The sequence below is a fragment of the Callorhinchus milii genome, unplaced genomic scaffold, assembly GCF_018977255.1.
Source record: "Callorhinchus milii isolate IMCB2004 unplaced genomic scaffold, IMCB_Cmil_1.0 Scaffold20, whole genome shotgun sequence".
Classification (NCBI taxonomy): domain Eukaryota; kingdom Metazoa; phylum Chordata; class Chondrichthyes; order Chimaeriformes; family Callorhinchidae; genus Callorhinchus; species Callorhinchus milii.
The window spans coordinates 1270085-1288462 of record NW_024704761.1 but is presented as its reverse complement, the minus strand read 5'-3'; the positions used below and the strand labels follow the sequence as shown (position 1 = coordinate 1288462).

The 18378-nt window shown below is 42.3% G+C and overlaps 1 protein-coding gene across 6 annotated transcripts; it reads right to left on the bottom strand.

The window, feature by feature from the left end:
• Nucleotides 1-34: 34 nt before the first annotated feature.
• Nucleotides 35-18004, bottom strand: LOC103175678 (splicing factor U2AF 65 kDa subunit). 6 transcript variants are annotated; one of them, XM_042342318.1, is made up of 11 exons: nt 17702-18004; nt 15607-15793; nt 14997-15100; nt 14678-14829; nt 13811-13927; nt 13058-13241; nt 11265-11344; nt 4369-4491; nt 2009-2095; nt 920-1168; nt 35-527 (listed from the first exon to the last, which is right to left on the bottom strand). In XM_042342318.1, exons 1-11 carry the CDS (start codon nt 17748-17750, stop codon nt 396-398), a joined length of 1464 nt encoding a protein of 487 aa, XP_042198252.1. In that variant the 5' UTR covers nt 17751-18004; the 3' UTR covers nt 35-395. The 6 variants fall into 6 exon arrangements, with proteins under 6 accessions (XP_042198252.1, XP_042198254.1, XP_042198255.1 ...); XM_042342320.1 differs by having other exon boundaries at nt 13103-13241; XM_042342321.1 differs by having other exon boundaries at nt 13103-13241; nt 14678-14823.
• Nucleotides 18005-18378: the final 374 nt, after the last annotated feature.

Below are 18378 nucleotides of genomic sequence, written 5' to 3'. Positions count from 1 at the left end.
ATCAGCTTTGTAATAAGTATAACCAGAATATTGATCACTTTCATTTCAATGTTTATTTCATGAAACCAGGTACACTCTAAAATACTGGTTTCACCAGACTGACAGAGCAGCCCATTACAATTTAAACAGTTTTTTTTAAGCTGACGAAAATTTGCCCAACACTATAGAAAAGATACAATCCCATTTACAAGTCTCTGCTATTACAACTCCTGGAACACAAAGCTGCACCCAGCTGATCTGATCACTCACTCACAACAGATACAATACATTCGTGCTTAAAAATAAACTGAATTGGACTACTACATACCGACCCAATCTGTCCTGTTTTGTACAATCTAATCATAGCTATAAACAAAGTTTCTTTTAGTCAGATATGCGAACAGCAAGGTGATGTGTTAGAAGTCACGCCTGTGATACAAGTCTGGATCATAGTACTTAGTAACTACAACTCTGTTGGCAAACTTACGTCCCGTTAATGCTTGCATTGCTTTTTGGCAGTCTAGAGATGAGATGAATTCCACAAATATCTGTTTAAAAAAACCATAAAAGGTAAATGAATCAATTTTTGTATTGTAGATTTGAAACAAAATTAGTCTTTTCAGGGGATTGACACAATGGGTAAGTAACACAGGTAGATCCTTCCTGCCAGATGGTTTAGGCTAAGCTGCAAAACTGCTTCTTTTGGGCAGTTCTCAGCTGACCACTGAGAGAACAATTGAGTTGTCTGATTTTTCCTAGTTTGCAGCTCTTGTTGGCTGCCCACTGATGCTGAGTGGTTACAATATTCCAATACATTAGCGGCCAGCTTCATCTGTTACGATACAGTATGTGAAAATTAATATTGTTATCTTGAAATATCAACAGCAATGTACCTGAGAAAGCACTCGCCTTGCCTAACCAGGTCCGCCATTTTATTTACCTTGCCACAGCCAGGCACTTCTAGTCCGTCCAGTGGTCGAGGGATTTCAATGGATTTCACAGTTCCATATTTACTGCACTCTTCTCGAATGTCTTCCAAAATTTCCTCGTACTCTTCATCATCAATCAGCTCTTCTGGTGATACCATGTTTAACAGGCACAAGATGTCTGTGGGCATCCCTGTGGTCTGCACTTGCATTGATGGAAGGCCGGGCACTTGGACAGTCACTGGCGTTTGAATAATGGCATTCTGCAATAGGCAAAACACAGTATTAAATAACTTAGTGCTCACTCGTATACTGCCAGACACAGCTCACCCACATGAGGGCATGTCTCCAGAACCAGGGTTGCCTCACTGCTGGTGAATGTTTGTTGGAATAATCAAAGCTAATGGAGCAAAACTCATTTGTTCTTTAGATGGCAGATGGAAAGGTTCAATGACAATGTAATAGAGGAAACAGCATTTAGTTAATTTAATACAATGCATCTTTTGCTTTTGTATTGACCTACAACAGCAAAATTACATTTAGAGCGCCTTTCACATCGGGAGGACGTCCCAAAGCGCTGCACAATCGGGTCAGGACCCGAGCATTGGGGCTGGGGTAGGGGTGAGGGAAGGCAGAGAGGTGGGAGGGCAACCGAAGGCACGATCAAATAGGAGGGTCTTGAGACCGGCCTTGAAAGAGGCAAGGGAGGAAGTGAGGCGAAGGGACTGTGGGATGGAGTTCCAGAGCGTGGGGGCAGAGAGGCTGAAAGCTCGGCCACCGAGAGTCGGGCGGGAGACATGGAGCAAGCCGGAGCTCGCTATTAATTTCCAGCATTTCTCTTCCTATCCTCCCCGGAGAAGGGTGGAAATGTGGGGCCTGTTTGGAGCTGAATTGGCTCCAAGGTGACATGTTTGGCAATGGAATATGAGAATGCAGCCAACCCTCTATGCTGGTTCCTGAGCCAGGTGAGTCTGCAGTATCCAGGGTGCTGCTGAACAGCCCAGGCAGCCTGGCACATTGGCAGCAATTGGAAGGGCAGACCGGTCATCGGAGAAAAAAAAGTAACAAAGTGCATGGAAGGCAATGAACAACAGATTCTTTACCGGATTAGCATTCTTTGCACCAACACTGGCCCTCTGTACTATAAGCTTCTTATCGCCAAGCTGCATTCCATTCAGACCTGCGATAGCCTAAACAGAAAACAGAATAATAGATTCACACCAAAGAGCGTTAAATTCCCCTCTTGAAAAAAAGTTAAGGAATAGGTCAAGAATTGCACCAGATTTCAAACACAAAATAGTACATCAGGCTAAATTAAATAAACCATCAAACCTATAATGTTGAGTAATCAAAACCTTTCCAAAGACTAGAATGAGCTGGCACACTTCAAAAATACAATGTCCCAGAGATTTCTAAAAATGCTATTCTGTAATATTTTACATCTTCCCATTTGGATCCACATCACTTTTCTCCATTCTTCACTGTAATCCTTCAGCCACAGTATGCAACTGAAACTGGGGGCTTTGCCACAGCTTTCCAAGGATCAGCTGGTAGGAAGCACAAACATACTTGGAGCCTGGTGAAAATCCCCATGCTTATGGTTGGCAGGCTTGAGTATTGTTCTCCACAGAAATATAAGCCGGCAGTCATAGAAATGCAATGTGATCCCTGGCTGCAACAACTAACAGGTTGGCTCGCAGTCTCCAAGCTACTCCCGAGTCCAATGACTAAGATTCTCCATCTGGGCAATGGAAATCACAACAGCCCACCTCCCCTCACAAGACTTGCTGCTCCATGCATTTTCTATGGTTTATTCCCAACCAACCAGCATGGGTGGGGGAAGGAATACAATGAGGAAGTGAAACACAGACACTTGAAAAAAAGTGCTAGTCAATAACTCTGCTTTATGCATGGCTATAGGAGTCAAATAATACACGGAAATGCCCTTGTTGACAGCAGAGATCCATCTTTCTAAATCAGCTTAGTTGAATCTCACAAATTGAATTCTGCGTGAAATGTATGGAAAGCTGATTAGATGGTAAATTCCAGGCATTTATTCAAATCTTTGTACTTTTAGTGTACCCATGAACAATCTGAAATGTACAAGTTGAAGATATTGAATCATAAAAAAGCACCATCATTGTGTTTTAAGTAAACATATGAATTGACATCAAAAGATCACTAACTCACGCTCTTTTATCTGTACCTACCTACCTCTCACAAGAGAGCTGACCACAACAAGATAACACAATGATCCGCTATACCACACACAAGATCATTAAGATGCTGAAATGTGAAAAAACAATATACAGTTTTGAATATAGAATTTCTGTAACATATCTGGTGGTTGCTGTGAGAAGACTGAGAGAATGTGATAATAGAGATGTCCGAATAAAAAGGAAATACAATTGAACTGGCAGAAGAGAAAAAGTAACAGGATTTGTGAAAGTGCACAGTGCATTCATCCAGGCTTTTTGTTTCGGGTGGGAAAGAGAGGGAGAAAGGCAGCTTGACATTGAGTTGGAGACCGTACAAGAGTGCTGTGGCAGGTCAACGGACATCAGTTAGTGCAGAATAACAAATCCGTAGATGAAATAGATTTTTTTGTGCCAATGTTCTTCTAACAGAAGACACTTGGCAACTCTCCAGCACCTAACCCAAATGGCTATTTGACAAACATGAGCCTGGAAAGAGCGAGTTGGCAGATTATTCAACTATAGAAGACACAACAGCCAAGCCAAATCATGTTTTCACCAATATTCATACATGTGAATTTCCAACAGGGATCATTAGATAATTTTCAGGAGTGGGAGTTCTGGCGGATTTCCCCTCTCTAATTGTGGGGCCAATGCCAAATGTAGTTCCTTGACTGCCAACCTGGCTGAGAACAGCTAACTCAACACAGACGGAGAACTGAACCTGTAACCTTCTGCATGGATTATAGTACTTAACCCATTGAGTTACTGGAGAAGAGGGAAAAAAAGAAAAAGCATTTCAAATCCAGAATTTTAGTAAACTTTACCCATTTTTAATAAATGTATAAACACTAAAATTACTTTAAATATTTACTTTGAATATGCACAAATCTGCATATTAATTAGCCAGCAACTATGGTGAAAGTGAGAATCAACTTGAATATGATAGCACATATCACACATCTGGAGTCCCGTAGCATATTGGTTAGAGCTCTCGCCTCGCAAGCAAGAGGACCTGGGTTCGATTCCCGTGCGGGGTGAAGCCTTTGGCAAGTTTCCTTACTCCACATGAATGTTCACTTAATAGTAAATAGACTATTAAGTAGTCGTCGATTGGCGGATTGCTTTCTGGGGGTAATAATCCCTTCAAAAAATATAAATTAATAATATGGTCATTCAATTCATAGTCAATTTGCTTTACAGTATATTCTGTGAAGCGCTTTGAGGACATCTCAACACTGCGATAAGGTGTGATAATACTCTCATACCTGATCAGTAACATTGACATCCACATATTCACAGAAGGCATATCCTTTGGACAGAGATGTTGCACTGTCCTTCACCAGGTTGAAAGCTTTCAGTGGGCCAAATGACGTCAGAAGTTCCTTCACCTATAAAAAAAAACATCGGATAATCAGTAATTATCCAAACCAGCCAAAGAAATCTATAAATTACTATACAATTTATAATCAGCATACATGTTTGAAATTATATGGGGAGGCAGTCAGAAGCCCTGCAAAATTTGAGGTGTGGGGTAGAAAGGGATTTGAACTTTAGCCAGGGTGCCAATTATTTTATTTGTTCACACAAAGTTTTTCAGAGTTCATGATCATATACAATCGAAAGTATAAGAACAGGCCTTAAAAAAAAAACTCAGCAATTTGGGGATATTTATAGAGACAGCCCTATTAACATTATAGACAAACACATAGGATAATGCCACAGCACATTTTTTTTTAACAATACAAATTTACATAGTGCCTTTCATGTCGGGAGGATATCTCAAGGCGCTGGACAGTCCAGGATTTGCACCTGAGCTGGGGATGGGGGTTGAGGGGGGGGGGGGGAAAGAATAGCCTAACGCATGGTCAAAGAAGAAGGTCTTGAGGCAGACTGTAAAGGAGGGGAGGGAAGGGGTGAGTCGAAGGGTCTCTGGCATGGAATTCCTGAGAATAGGGCAGATACGGAGAAAGCGTATGTTGCTGGTGGGGCAGGGAAACTAAAGCAGGGAGGGTGGTTCCCACTTAGCAGAGGGAGCAGCTGGGTTGGTAGGGCTTGAGGAGACCGCAGAAGTAGGGTGGGGTAAGACCATAGAAGGATTTAAAATTTAAGCTAAACCTAAAGGTGAAAGGTTTTTGATACATCTTTAGTTCTCCAGTGAGCTGCTTTGTGACCTGCAGTATCCACGAATCTCCTGCCACTAAGTTTCTATTTGGCAAATAAATTCTACAGAGATGCAAAAGATAGAACAGTTGTCCAATGCATTTGCGAAAATCACATCACAAACTGGCGATAATCCAGTTTATAAAAAGATACTTGTAATTGAAGTTACAACCTCACAGGCAAAGTTACGCTTCTCAACCAGGCTAAATGGTCTAAAATTAACCTCCTGGCCCCTTTGCTAAATTTACTACCTATACTAGATTTTTCCAATGAATCTACATTGGATTATTCCATAAACTGAAAACTCAGAAAATGATGGAATCTAAGGAACTTTAGTACATTTTTCTATCGGTTATCTGATCCTACAGTAATGCCTGCCGCAGAGCAGAAGCAGACTGGAGAAAGGGAAGGAGGGAAATATTTAAATCATTTAAATGTTTGCTCAAACCAAACACCAAATTTGCATTTGACATAGCACCATTCACATTGGGAGGATGTCTCAAGGCACTTCACAGGATATACTTGGGCTGTTGCATTCGTCTACCTAATACAGACACCTCACTTCACAGTAAATCCTGTCAGCGCTTTGGGACGACCTTCCAACGTGAAAGGCGCTGTACCAAATGCAAGGATTCTTATTACTGTGAGGTGCAGTGACTATTTTGCAGGCAGTCAATGTAGGCACAGGAGTGTCTCACAAACAGCCATGAAGTGAATGACTAACTTTATTTGGGGGATTGTTGGTCAAGTCACCAGGAGAAACTCCCTTCTCTTTTTGAATTTAGCCACAAGATGGTCCACTTTAGAAACCATTTCAACAGGCAGATGGGACCTCGGTTTAATGTCTCATCTGAAGGATGGCACATCCAGCAATGCAGTACACACCCCAGGATTGCATTGGAGCGTCAGCCTAGATGACACGATTTCAAAATCCTCACGTGGGGCTTGAACACACACCCTTCTGACTCAAGAGATGAGAGTGCTACCAACTGAGTCAGACTGACATCTAAATCACCATAATGTAACTATAGGCCTGTTCTTAAACTTAGCACTGACCAAATTCCTGTTTTTTTAAAAAAAAACAAATTGGCAAAGTGGCAAAGCCAAATTAAAAGAAGATATTCAGGCATGAAAAAGCACAATGACCTAGGGCAGTGACAAATTTATGACCCAGTCGAGGATTAGCACTGAACTATACAATTAATGGGCATCACTTGCATCTTCTGCACAGACCAATATTCAATAGATATTATTGTAACACAATGCACTATGCTCAGAAAACAGGGGAACACCTCCTTCAATTTTCCTAATCACTTAATTTGCATCTCTCCCCCCCTCACCCAACCATGAACACAAAAATTAAACTTCGTAACTATTGACTATTCTGGGCCTGACATTTTTTTCCCTTTCAAATCCGTAAAGTGGCAGATTTTAAGCAATATGCCTGGTTTCATGCAGCAACTGGAGGCCAGAGTTTTGTTTTCCTTCAAAGCTACAATGGTGTTAGTCTCCTTGCTGGCTGACAGAATAATACTTCCCAGCTGGCTGGCTGGAGTTCATTCATCTTTGCTATTTTCCACCAAATGAAATATCTCAAGAGACAGCACCATTTGACCAAAAATCTGAATGATAAACTGGTAGCTTCACTACTACCTGCATTACCAGGCTTCGTGAACCTTGAGTACAGCATTCTTGTAAATACTAAGATCCAATTCAATTGATGACTAATCTCCAACTTGCCATTTCTATCCAAAGTCTTGGACCATGTTTTTAACACCGCTGACCACTCCATTCTCCGTGATTGCCTCTCCAGCCTCATTCACTTCCATGATACACACTCTCCTGGTTCAAATCCTATCCATCTCAATGATCCCACACTTGCAGGATTACCTTAGTCCTCTCCTTTTCCTCATGTACATGCTCACTCTTGGCAACATCCGCAGAGACATGGGGATAACTTCCACATAATAATAATACTATTTGGTGCAGCCCTTTCACATCTCAAAGCACTTCATAGAACATATTGTAAAGTGTTTACACATTTTGTGTGAATGTATGCAAATGACACTGAAATCTACTTTGCCACCTCTACTCTTGATTCAAAATCCACTGATGTTCTGTTTCACACCTGTCAGACATCAGGTGAATTCTGTGAAGCTCTTTGAGATGTCCTGCTGGCATAAAAACTCTGGCGCCCACAATGCTCACCTGCACCAAACTCTGCCTGCCCATCACCCCAGGGTGCATTGGCTCTCTGTCTCCCATGAATCAACATCAAGGCCCTCATCCTCACCTTAAGTCCCTTCATTCCTTTGCATCTCTTCATCTGATTTCCTCCTCCTGCACCCTTCTGGTGGTCCCCTACACTTTGCTAACTCGGGTTTGCTGCACCCCCAACCTCTCTGACTCACCATCAGTGGCTGAGCCTTCAGCAATGATGCTCCTAACCTTTTCTCCCCCCCCCCCCCACCCCCAAGTCTTGCCCCTTCTCGGTCTTTAAACCTTACCTAAAAACCTACCTATTCAACTTTGTCACCCCTCCCCCTTGCAGAGCAACTGACTCCGTACTTGTGAAGTGCTATGAAATATTACCGTAAGTGAAGGACACTATATAAATTTAAGTTATTGCTATCACTGCATTTACCAGCTTCCACTGCTTTGGTCAGATCTAAAGCCAAATCAGCCTTCAAAGGGGTTTTGATAATCTCATATCAATTTATAACATTTAAAATTAAAAAATAGGTCAATTACCCAAGCTCCAAATAGCTCAACTATGCTTTTACCTCCTTCTCCTTGCTTCTTCAACATGCTCCTACTTCATTTATTTCTCCTATTAATTTCTCTCCCAGGACCTCAAACGTTTAAGTAATTTCACCCTCCCTGAGTCCCCTAAAATCCAGTCTTTTAACTCCCAAGCTTGACATCAGCTTAACAATTGCTAGACCTCAACTTATTAGGTTTCCTCCTCTACCCTTTTCAGCATTTAATGAGCTAAGCCCCAGGCCTTCCACCCAAGTTTGTTAATTTGAAAAAAAATGCAAAGGGTTCAAAAGGAATAGATTTAAAGGACGTTTGCAGTTCAAAGTGAGCAGCACTCACACACCTTTCCCCTTGTACACAGATATAAAACAAATAACAGAATCCAGTTGTTTCACTATTATTTTGGAACTCTGGACTCCAGACCATTTATATTTATCAAATTCAATTGGTCTCTCTGTCATCCTTTAAGAGATTAACCCCTTGAAGACTATCTGCCCCATTTCAAAATGTCACCAAATTCAGTATATAAAGAGCATCACAGTTTTGAGAATGAAAAGCCCCTATGAATGGAAAGGGTATGTTCATAAACCAAACAGTAAAGTTAATGAAACCTTTTTATATTAAAAAATAATAATGCATCCAATGCAAAACTACAGGGTTCAAAAGAAAGTCACCAAAAATTTTCATAAAGAATTAAAGCTTAATAATAGTTGAAAAAAACGTATTCCTTCACTAAAAGAAAAAAAATGCCTTACCTCCTAAAGACATACACCATAGGTCTATATGGACTACTTACACCACTCTTTTCAGTGGTTCATTCAATTGTATCAAGAACAAAATTATGTATTTTCGCTTTGTTAAGGTCTACCCTCAAAGCCAGCAAATGCTCCCCAGGAAGGCTGGGCAAGTTCTAGAGTTGAGGGCAGCTGGCTCCAAGGGTATCCGAGTGCGGGACATGAGCTCTTACTTGCCTTGTCTTACAGGTTGGCATGGCAGCAGTAGATCAGTACTACTGAACAAACTATGCGCCAAGACTTACGATCTTACAGGCCCCTAGCTGGGGACAAAGTGGGGGAACAAAAATGAAAGAGCCATAAGTATCAACCAGCAGTAACTACAAAGGTAGGAGTCAGCACAACACTGGCTCACAAATTTAGAATTAGAAAACAAAGATCCCTCTTCTCATTAAACCGTGCATTTCAGACTATCGAATGTAGACCATTAATTACAGATTTTAATATCAGTTTTTCGAATTGTTTTCAGTTTTGGTGAGTGTTAAGATAGTTGACAGTTTAAATAGCTTTAAAAAAGCATTGCCAAGGATCATATCATGTTTTTAAACTTTAACACACCTCCAGTCTTTAAGGACATTTTGTATAGTATTAAAAAAGTGCAACCTTATGCAAAAGATTTTGGAAAACAAGTTGAATAAGTATGTATAAAATTTTTTCACAACTAAGTGTCCAGGAATTTGTACTAGAGTAAAATATAAAAATATATTCAAACAAGGCACCAGCAAATCAATCGAGGCTTGAAATTAATATTGCTCCAGCGCATTCATGTCAAGGAAAAGTAAATTCAAAGAATTGATTTGCAGCTAAATATAATACTCTCCTTTTGTACCACTTCTACCTTAAATGTAAATATTACTGCCCGAAATTATTCTAAGACAAAGTGAAACTCAGAATTTTTTTAAAATCAAGTATTCAAAGAGATACCAGCTGCCTTTCCACAAATTTAGCCTTTTCAATTGTGTTCTCAAATACGCATAGCTGCTGGTATCAAACAATTGTCCATTATCTTTGAATTTACTTGCCCACAAATGTAATCTACTGTTATATTTAAAGCATGCATAAAATTCTGTCAGCGGTAAATGTTCACATCCTTTTTTTTTCCAGTGAGGTAATTACAGCCTCATTGCTTAAGATATTTAACCTATCATTATTGTCCCATTTAAGTTTTTAAAAAAGTACAATTTCTCAATGACCAAGTACAAGTGGATTCAATGGTTAATTTCCAGCCCCAAACTCAAATGCCTTCTTTTTATCTTCACGTTGATAGCTCTTTTTAAAAATTAAAATATAAAATTAGGAGAGTTTATTAAAATGATTAGTGTGCTAACTTGATACGATCCTTCATAGACAAAGTTGTATGACAAAACAACCTTTAACGATACAAAAATTCAATCAAGTGTCTTTAATTAACTACATATCATTAAAAGGTAGTAAAGAAATTGACTGCAATTGTATCTCACCTTTATGTGTCGAACGGTTTAGGAATCTAAAAACCTGTAAAACTGAACTGCTGTGAAAAGAAAACGGGGCTAAAACAAAACAAAAAAAAAAAAACTTTTTTACCATTAAAAGTAAGCCAGCTTTGGTGAACCAAAACTTCTACAATCTAAAAAAAAACCCTACACTAAGTAGCAAACAATCGAGCACTATATCACACACCATATATCTTAAGAGGAGTCACTTACTGGAACGGAAATAATTATTTAAAAAATTCCTGCAAAGAAAAATCAACCGCCCACTTGAAAGTTCACCACAACATGTAAGAACAGAGAATAGATTTCACTTTCTGGCTTCGTTGGTCTGGACCTTTAAGATATTCTTGTACCCTTCAGCGGCTTTGGGCTTGAGCTGCTGTTACCTTGCTGCAAAGAGGAAATCTTATGTTTGCTTGGGCAAAAAACACCGATTTCGTAATGAGCAAAGGAACATCAATCAGATCCATGTTTTTTTTGGACAAGCAACATCACAGTTTTAAAAAATATATTTTAGGGGGAGAAAGAGAGAGGAAAAATGGGGGGAAAAAAAACAAAGAAAAAAGGCGCTGTTATTTATTCCAGAACATTCGATGACAATCTGCTTCACCCATCTTCACTGTTAAATGAAATAGTTCCTTCAGTGATTTGCCCAGAAAGTTTTGTTAGATAAAAAGGAGTGAATTTTTATGTAAATCTCATCAGTAAAAGCTTTGGTCCGATTATGCAAACTAATCGAATCACACACGTGAAGAAGAAGAAGAAAAAAATGCCATCTTCAAAAATCAATTCGGAATTGCAAGAGCTGGAGAAAGCTGACACAATAAGTTAAAAGTCAATAACTACAACTTAAGTATCAGTGCATCTATATCTGATCAGTGGCACAAATCAGTGCAGCTTTGGATATAAATTGAAGAGGAGAAAGAGCAGGACAAAACTGTCAGCTTTCTCCGCGAGGGTCGTATCCGTAGCTACCTGGTCGTCATTGAGGTAATTGGGCAAACCGCCAATGAAAAGCTTGTGGGGAGAATCCGGGACCACTGTGGACACCACGCCTGCAGAGAAAGAAGAGAAAGAGACACGCCAACATAAACATCCTGGCTAAACGTTAGTGGCTGCTTGGGTCATTGGATTCCACTACATTCACTTCTTTTTATATATAAAAAAGGATTTATAAAATAAATTGATACTGTATTAAAAAGTCAGAATCAGACAGAAGTATTCCCTTTCTGAATCTAGGTAACCTTTCTGAAACTCTTCTGTTTACTGGGTTGTCGAGTATGACAGGGTAAGTGCCAGTTTACGTGTTTCAAAAGTGGGCAGAGCTTCTATGTTTACAGCTGTAAAAAGATAACACACACACACACATGGATGGTTTCAGCCACTGGGACTTGAGAGAAACCTCAACCACAAAAAAGAAACATGTGTAGCTTAATTAGGGGCGGGGAGGGGTTGGTGGGGGACGTGGGGGGAAGAGGGGGTTCAGATAATGGATCTTGGTCATTTCGTGAGTTGTTTTTTTAGAAAAAGTTTAAATATTTACAAAGCAATTAACAATTGGTTTGTTTATTTTCTTCACCTTAATTAGAATGGCTGTATCCCTTTTTAAAGCAAGCAAGCCATGTATGGGTCAGAGGAAAGCAGAAGCAGAACTGGAAAAACCTTCTGACTTACAGTGTCACCAATGTGGCCCTAGTCAATTGCGTGTTCCCAGGCTGGCGGAGAATCTCGCTGGGCCAGCTGCTCCAAACCGCAACACAAAGACTCTGCAGGTTTCCAAAATCCACAAGTGAGAGAATTTCAATAGGTGCAGGGATTGAGAACCAGTGACGATGGAAAGAGATGAAGAGCGCAAAAAAATATATATATATATATATGAGGGAGGGAGATGGGAAAGAAAATGATTTTTCAAAAAGGCAAACGAAAAAAACAGGAATATATATGGAAGAGGATGAGCAAAGGTGAATTTTTGTTCCCCTAATGTGACCAGAGAGCATGTCAACTTCTGAATCAAGTCAAATTCTGAACTTCAAATCTTGGAAATCACTTTTCAATTATCTGAACCCTTTAGTTATTGGACTTCTACAGTAAATTTCACAACTTGATTTTAGTTGAGAACTAGTGATAGAGGTTATATATAGCCAGGCTACCACAATGTTACCTTTTGAGCAGCCTGGCTGGAACTGGCACTTCAATGTGACTTGTTGAAGCCAGAGATTTTAAGCATATCTTCTGAGAATAAAGTGCTGTGGGAAGAAAAAGTTGTGGTGGTCCTGGGACTGACCATTGGAAGAAGTTAATTTTCTATTCTAGCAAAACCCTTAGTCAAACGGTGTTTGAAAACTCTACTCACAGACGCATCAAAAACATTCTAGGACACGCAAGGACAAAAACCACTCAAACATGGGGAAAATATTATTTTGAACTGAACAAAACCGTGTTGCACAACATATTCCTATTCATTTTGTTGCCATCTGCTCAAGCCAACATCATTTCCCTTTCAGCAGGTGACAACTCAATGATTAGGTGTACAGGTCCTAGAGTCAAGATCTTCATCCACAGAATTGTTATTCTGCTGTGCGAGTTCTGATTCCGACTTTCCTTGCATTTTTGTTTGTTAAAGTATCTGCATTTTCTTTGACAAGATATATTTTTGAAAAAAATTTGCTTTGTTTTGTTTTTTTCTCTAGTTTAGCCCATCGTTTGGTTGACCTAAATGGTATTTTGGTTCCCTGTCATTACAGTGGAGGCATGCAGTATACTTAAACCTGCAAAGGAAGTCCAGCACACGGACGATGCATTTTTTGACGGACCTGGGACATGGAAAGAAGGTTGCTCAGACATGCCTGGCAGAGGTTGGTAATCGTGTGGACGTCGGATCTTCAAAGACTGACCCTGGAAGATGATGCCATCAAATGCCATGGCCTGTGTCGTTTCATCAACTGAACGGAACTAGGAAAAACAGCAAAGCAATAGTATGCTGAAAATACATTAGGTGAAACGGAAACTTATTAAAAATATAGAATCATAAAATCTTACAGCACAGGAGGAGGCCATTTGACCCATCGTGTCTGTGCAGGCTCTTTGAAAGAGATACCCAACTAGTCTCACTCTTACCCCATAGTCCTGCAAAGGAGTCGAGTTATCAGAAGTTTACGGTATTTTTATTGTTTTTATTATTATCCAGTTCCCCTTTAAATAAGTTAATACATATAATACATTATTGACCTAGGTCTTTTGTTGAATATATAATAAAAAATAATTTAGTCATTCAATCCACGACTGTTCGTGGGACACAGCTGTGTACAATTGGCTGCCGCGTTTTGTCCACAAAACATAACAGTCAATTCATTTTACAGTATGTTCTGTGAAGCGCTTTGAGATGTCTCAAAGATGTGATAAGGTGCTATATCAAATGCAAGGATTATTATTATCAATGTTAGTATCATTTGGTTTTTGGATTTACAAAGTATAAATAAGTTACAAAAATACCCACAAAAAATATCAGGATACAGACTTACCTCAAGAAAAGCAAAATTTTTATCTTGGTTGATCTGCACAGCCAATACAGGGTTCCCGGGAGCCTGCGATAAGCCAGCTAGACGCATCTGAGCATTAAAGAAGTCTGCCATGGCTTCCTGAGAAAGAAGGTGTATTCTTTAAAGTCTGTTAAATGCGCATCATGGTATTAAGACTATATGGATCCAGCACTTATCATTATAATAAAGTCCAATGGACAATAACTTAATCTCTGCAATTTATTCCTTACTACCTGCAAGACCTCTTTTCAAACGCCCGTTATGATGAGTTGTAATAAATTCTGGTTATCTTACTCTTAAATTTAGTGGTAGATAATACAAATCTGATTCAAAGATTGAATTGTAATCACCCATGCAAAGTTTTTACATTATATCACTGTAAATAAAGTGCGGTATGCCTGCTGTGTTTGCGTTCTAAGGCACAGTCGGCCTTGGGATGTCAGTAGAATCCTCAACAACCAATGAAGATGCTTGTGAGAGCAATTGCCACTGATGAGAGGGTTTTCTGTGCACAGCTTACAGGTTCAGCGGGGCTCAGTGATGTCAGGTACAACTCACAACCCTGAACTGTTGCACTGCAATATGCTCCATGATAACCCAACTGGCATGTTATAATATGGTCACATTTTAATCAGAAACCCTCTATCCACAGCATCTCGTTTGGCATCACCCATACCAATGTGGATTGTCTATGTGTTTCATCCACAAAATACAGTCAATCCACTTTACAATATATTTTGTGAAGTACTTTGAGATGTCTCAATGACGTGATAAGATGTTACACCAAATGCAAAGATTATTATTATTCCAACATTACAAAGGGTAAAATATGCAAAGTATTATATTTACCTCTGTGACACCGAAGGGTATATTGCCAACATAGAGTCGTCTCGCCTGTCTGGTCATTTGGCTGCCGATGATTGGAACCTGTGTTGGTGTGATTGTCACACCACCTGCTGTAGAGGTTGCCAGTAGCGCTGTCGCTGGGATCTGCCCTGCAGCTAACAAAAAATAAAGTGGTTTCTTCTGGATGCAGTTTCCGCTGTTGAAGTACTACAACAAATGGGGTATTACATAACTGCAACAATTTGCATTGATATAAGAGAGAGTGATCCGGTTTTAGAGGTTCTCATTGAAGTAATTCAAGGTAATACAGTAAAAGACCAACCTTGCATGGCCTTATATTGCATTGGAGTAATGTGCTCAAAGCCCGGTGGAGGTACATCCCAGTACTTATAGGGCTTCTTTCTTCGAGAGCGACGGGGAGAGCGACTGTCAGGCAAACCAAATTGAAAGCATTAGGAATGCAACACTGATAAACAACGACCAATGTGGAATTGTATTACATTGAACTTTCCGGCACTGAAACAGGCCATTTGGCCCAACTAGTTTGTGCTAGTGTTTATATCCTACATGAACTTTCACCTGTCATCCCCTCTCACATTCTCTAATCTCTTCTCCCTCATGAATGCAATTGTAGTAATTTTCTACTGATACATCCATCAGAGCGAGCGAGATTAAGATTATACATATTGTAGGATAGCACTAAGAAAACATTATGAGGTTGAAAAGGCTCTACACAAAGAGTGGCATCAATCAGTTTTCCTTCAGAAGCATAGAACTTGGAGCCAGTCTTGAGATGTCTGACTTTTTAAGGGAAGTTAATGAGCACCTTCTTGATAATTACTATTCCACGCCTGGCAACTGAACTGGCAGAATGCTCCAAAGAGTCACACAGTCCAACAAGCATAAACATGGTTTTGAAGAAGCCAAGTTACCTGTGACGCTGCTTCCGATCTCGTGAGCTACTCCGCTTTTCTCTACTTCTGCTTCTTGCCCCTCGACTCCGGCTCCTCTTGTCACGGCTACGACTTCTCCGTTTCTTATCTCGGCTTCTACTTCTCGATCCGCTTCTACTTCGCTTCTTGTGACGTTCTTTTTCCCGTTCTAGAAAATGTAGGTGATCTACAGTCATAAGTGCACTATTGTTGATAATTTCCTCATCTTCCACAATCTCCAGCATTTTCACTTTCCCCCCATCAATATAACACCCTAAGTAGACTCTGTACATTTTCCAACTGCTTGCTTGGAATTTTTTTAAAAAATCAAAAGTAAAAAAAATAAAGTTTATTGGATTCCTTCATTCTTAACCTTATCAAACTCTCCTGCTAAGTACTGTAACGTTCATCTGAGAAAGAAATAATAACGATCCAAGGGAACTTGGAAGAACTACACAGAAAAGTCAAACAGCAACCAAAGCATAAATGAATGACCAAATTGGCCACTTTTTGTCGGGTGCAGGAATTGGCAGATTGTTTGAATTCAGCCTTAACTTTGACAAATTCTTGGGGTGCTTATGACATGCTAAGAAAGTCGGGTAAATCTAGACTTGTGTGGTATTTTACACCTAAAATTAAGAATTCAAGATCCTCACCCTCACTCTTACAGCCCTCCAGTCTTGCCCCTCTCTATCCCTGCAACGTAATAACACCTTCCCGCTGCCCCTGCTCAGCAAGCAATAATAAAACTACATGTCCAGAGGACGTCTCTAGGCGCTGAACAGTCAGTGTTTTGGACCTGAGATGGGGGTCAGGGAGAGTGGAAAGGAGGGTGATCTCAGGCACGGTCGAAGAGGAGGGTCTTGAGATGGGTCTTGAAGAAGGCAAGAGAGGGAGAGCGGGGGCGGGGGGGACTGGGTGGCGGCCTGCTCCACCATCGGCGGTCGGGCCTTCAACCTCTCTGCCCCCACCATCTAGAACTCCAACCCTGGAGCCCCTCCGCCTTGTCTCATCCCTACCCTCGCCTCCATCAAGCCCTTCCTCTTTGACTGCTTCAGCCATCCTCCCTCCCTCCACCCCTCTTGACTCACAACACTCCAGTCCCCCAAGCTCGGGTGCAAACCCTTGACCGTCCAGTGCCTGTGGAGGGGTGCGGGGGGGGAAGAAATGGTGGGAAGGACAGGGATGGGTGACATCCTCCCAAGGCCACAATATACAGTCAATTCACTTTACAGTGTGTTCTGTGAAGCGCTTTGGGACGTCCTCCCGACGTGAAAAGCGCTATATCAAATGCAAGGATTATTATTATTATTATTATTAAGGCGCTATATAAACACAGTATTATTATGGTTAATTTGTTGTGTGAGTGAGTGAGTGAGTGTCTCTGTGAGTGTCTCTGTGAGTGTCTCTGTGAGTGTCGGTGTCTCTGTGAGTGTCGGTGTCTCTGTGAGTGTCGGTGTCTCTGTGGGTGTCTGTGTGAGTGTCTGTGTCTCTGTGAGTGTCGGTGTGAGTGTGTGTGAGCACCTGTCACTCAGCGAGTGCGCACGCGCGGCCTCAGCCCCAGTTGAGCGCTGAAAGCCTAAAGCCCGAGGCCTGTGTGGGGGGGGGCTGGTTGTCGGCGGCTACACAACAACCCCCTCACACACCCCCTCCCACAGAGAGCTCGGGCCACACCATGACCACCCCCTCCCTCCCTCACACACTCACCCCCTCCCACTCCCTCACACACTCACCCCCTCCCTCACCCCCTCCCCCCCTCCCTCACACACTCACCCCCTCACTCACCCCTCCCTCACACACTCACCCCCTCCCTCACCCCCTCCCTCACACACTCACCCCCTCCCTCACCCCCTCCCTCACACACTCACCCCCTCCCTCACCCCCTCCCTCACCCCTCACCCCCTCCCTCACACACTCACCCCCTCCCTCACCCCCTCCCTCACACACTCACCTTCCCTCACACACTCACCCTCCCTCACCCCCTCCCTCACACACTCACCCCCTCCCTCACCCCCTCCCTCACACACTCACCCCCTCCCTCACCCCCTCCCTCACCCCCTCCCTCACACACTCACCCCCTCCCTCACACACTCACCCTGCCGGTTCTCGTGCAGCTGTTTCTCAAACTCGTCAAAGTCCGACATGGCCCGCGCGAGGCGACGGACTCGTCGACGAACGAGTTTCCCCTCCTGACGGTTTTCAATCTTTTTAGCGGGAGGGGGGGGAGGAGGGGGGTTCGGGTCGGTCTTTAAGAGAGTGACAATGGCGACGATCTACGAGGTGAGGTGGGGGGGGGTGGGCAGTGTGTGTGTCTGTGTGTGTCTGAGGGGAGGAGAGTGAACGGCAGTTGGCCGCCAACTCCAGCCTCGCTCGCGCACAATGGCCGCCCGTCGCTCAGAGCAACCGGGCCCCGCCCCCTCCCCCCACCTCCCCGCTGCACAATGGCCGCCCGTCGCTCAGAGCAACCGGGCCCCGCCCCCCCCCCTCTCACTCTCCTCCCCCCTACGTCACCGCTGAGTGACGTCCCGCTCGACCAATCAGAAGCGGTCTCAAGCCTCCCTCCCCGCCCACCCTGCCTTCCGTCCAATCGCCGCGGAGCCGGAGGGACGGGGGCGGGGTTGTGGAGGTGGGGGGGCGGGACCTCAGCGGCATTGAGCGCTGATAGGTTCCTCCCTTGGCCGGTGGGACCGCCCACAGACAGGAGGCTTCAATGGAATGTATCCAACACACAGGTCCTTCCTGGGTGACACTTTTACTATAAAAATAGTAATA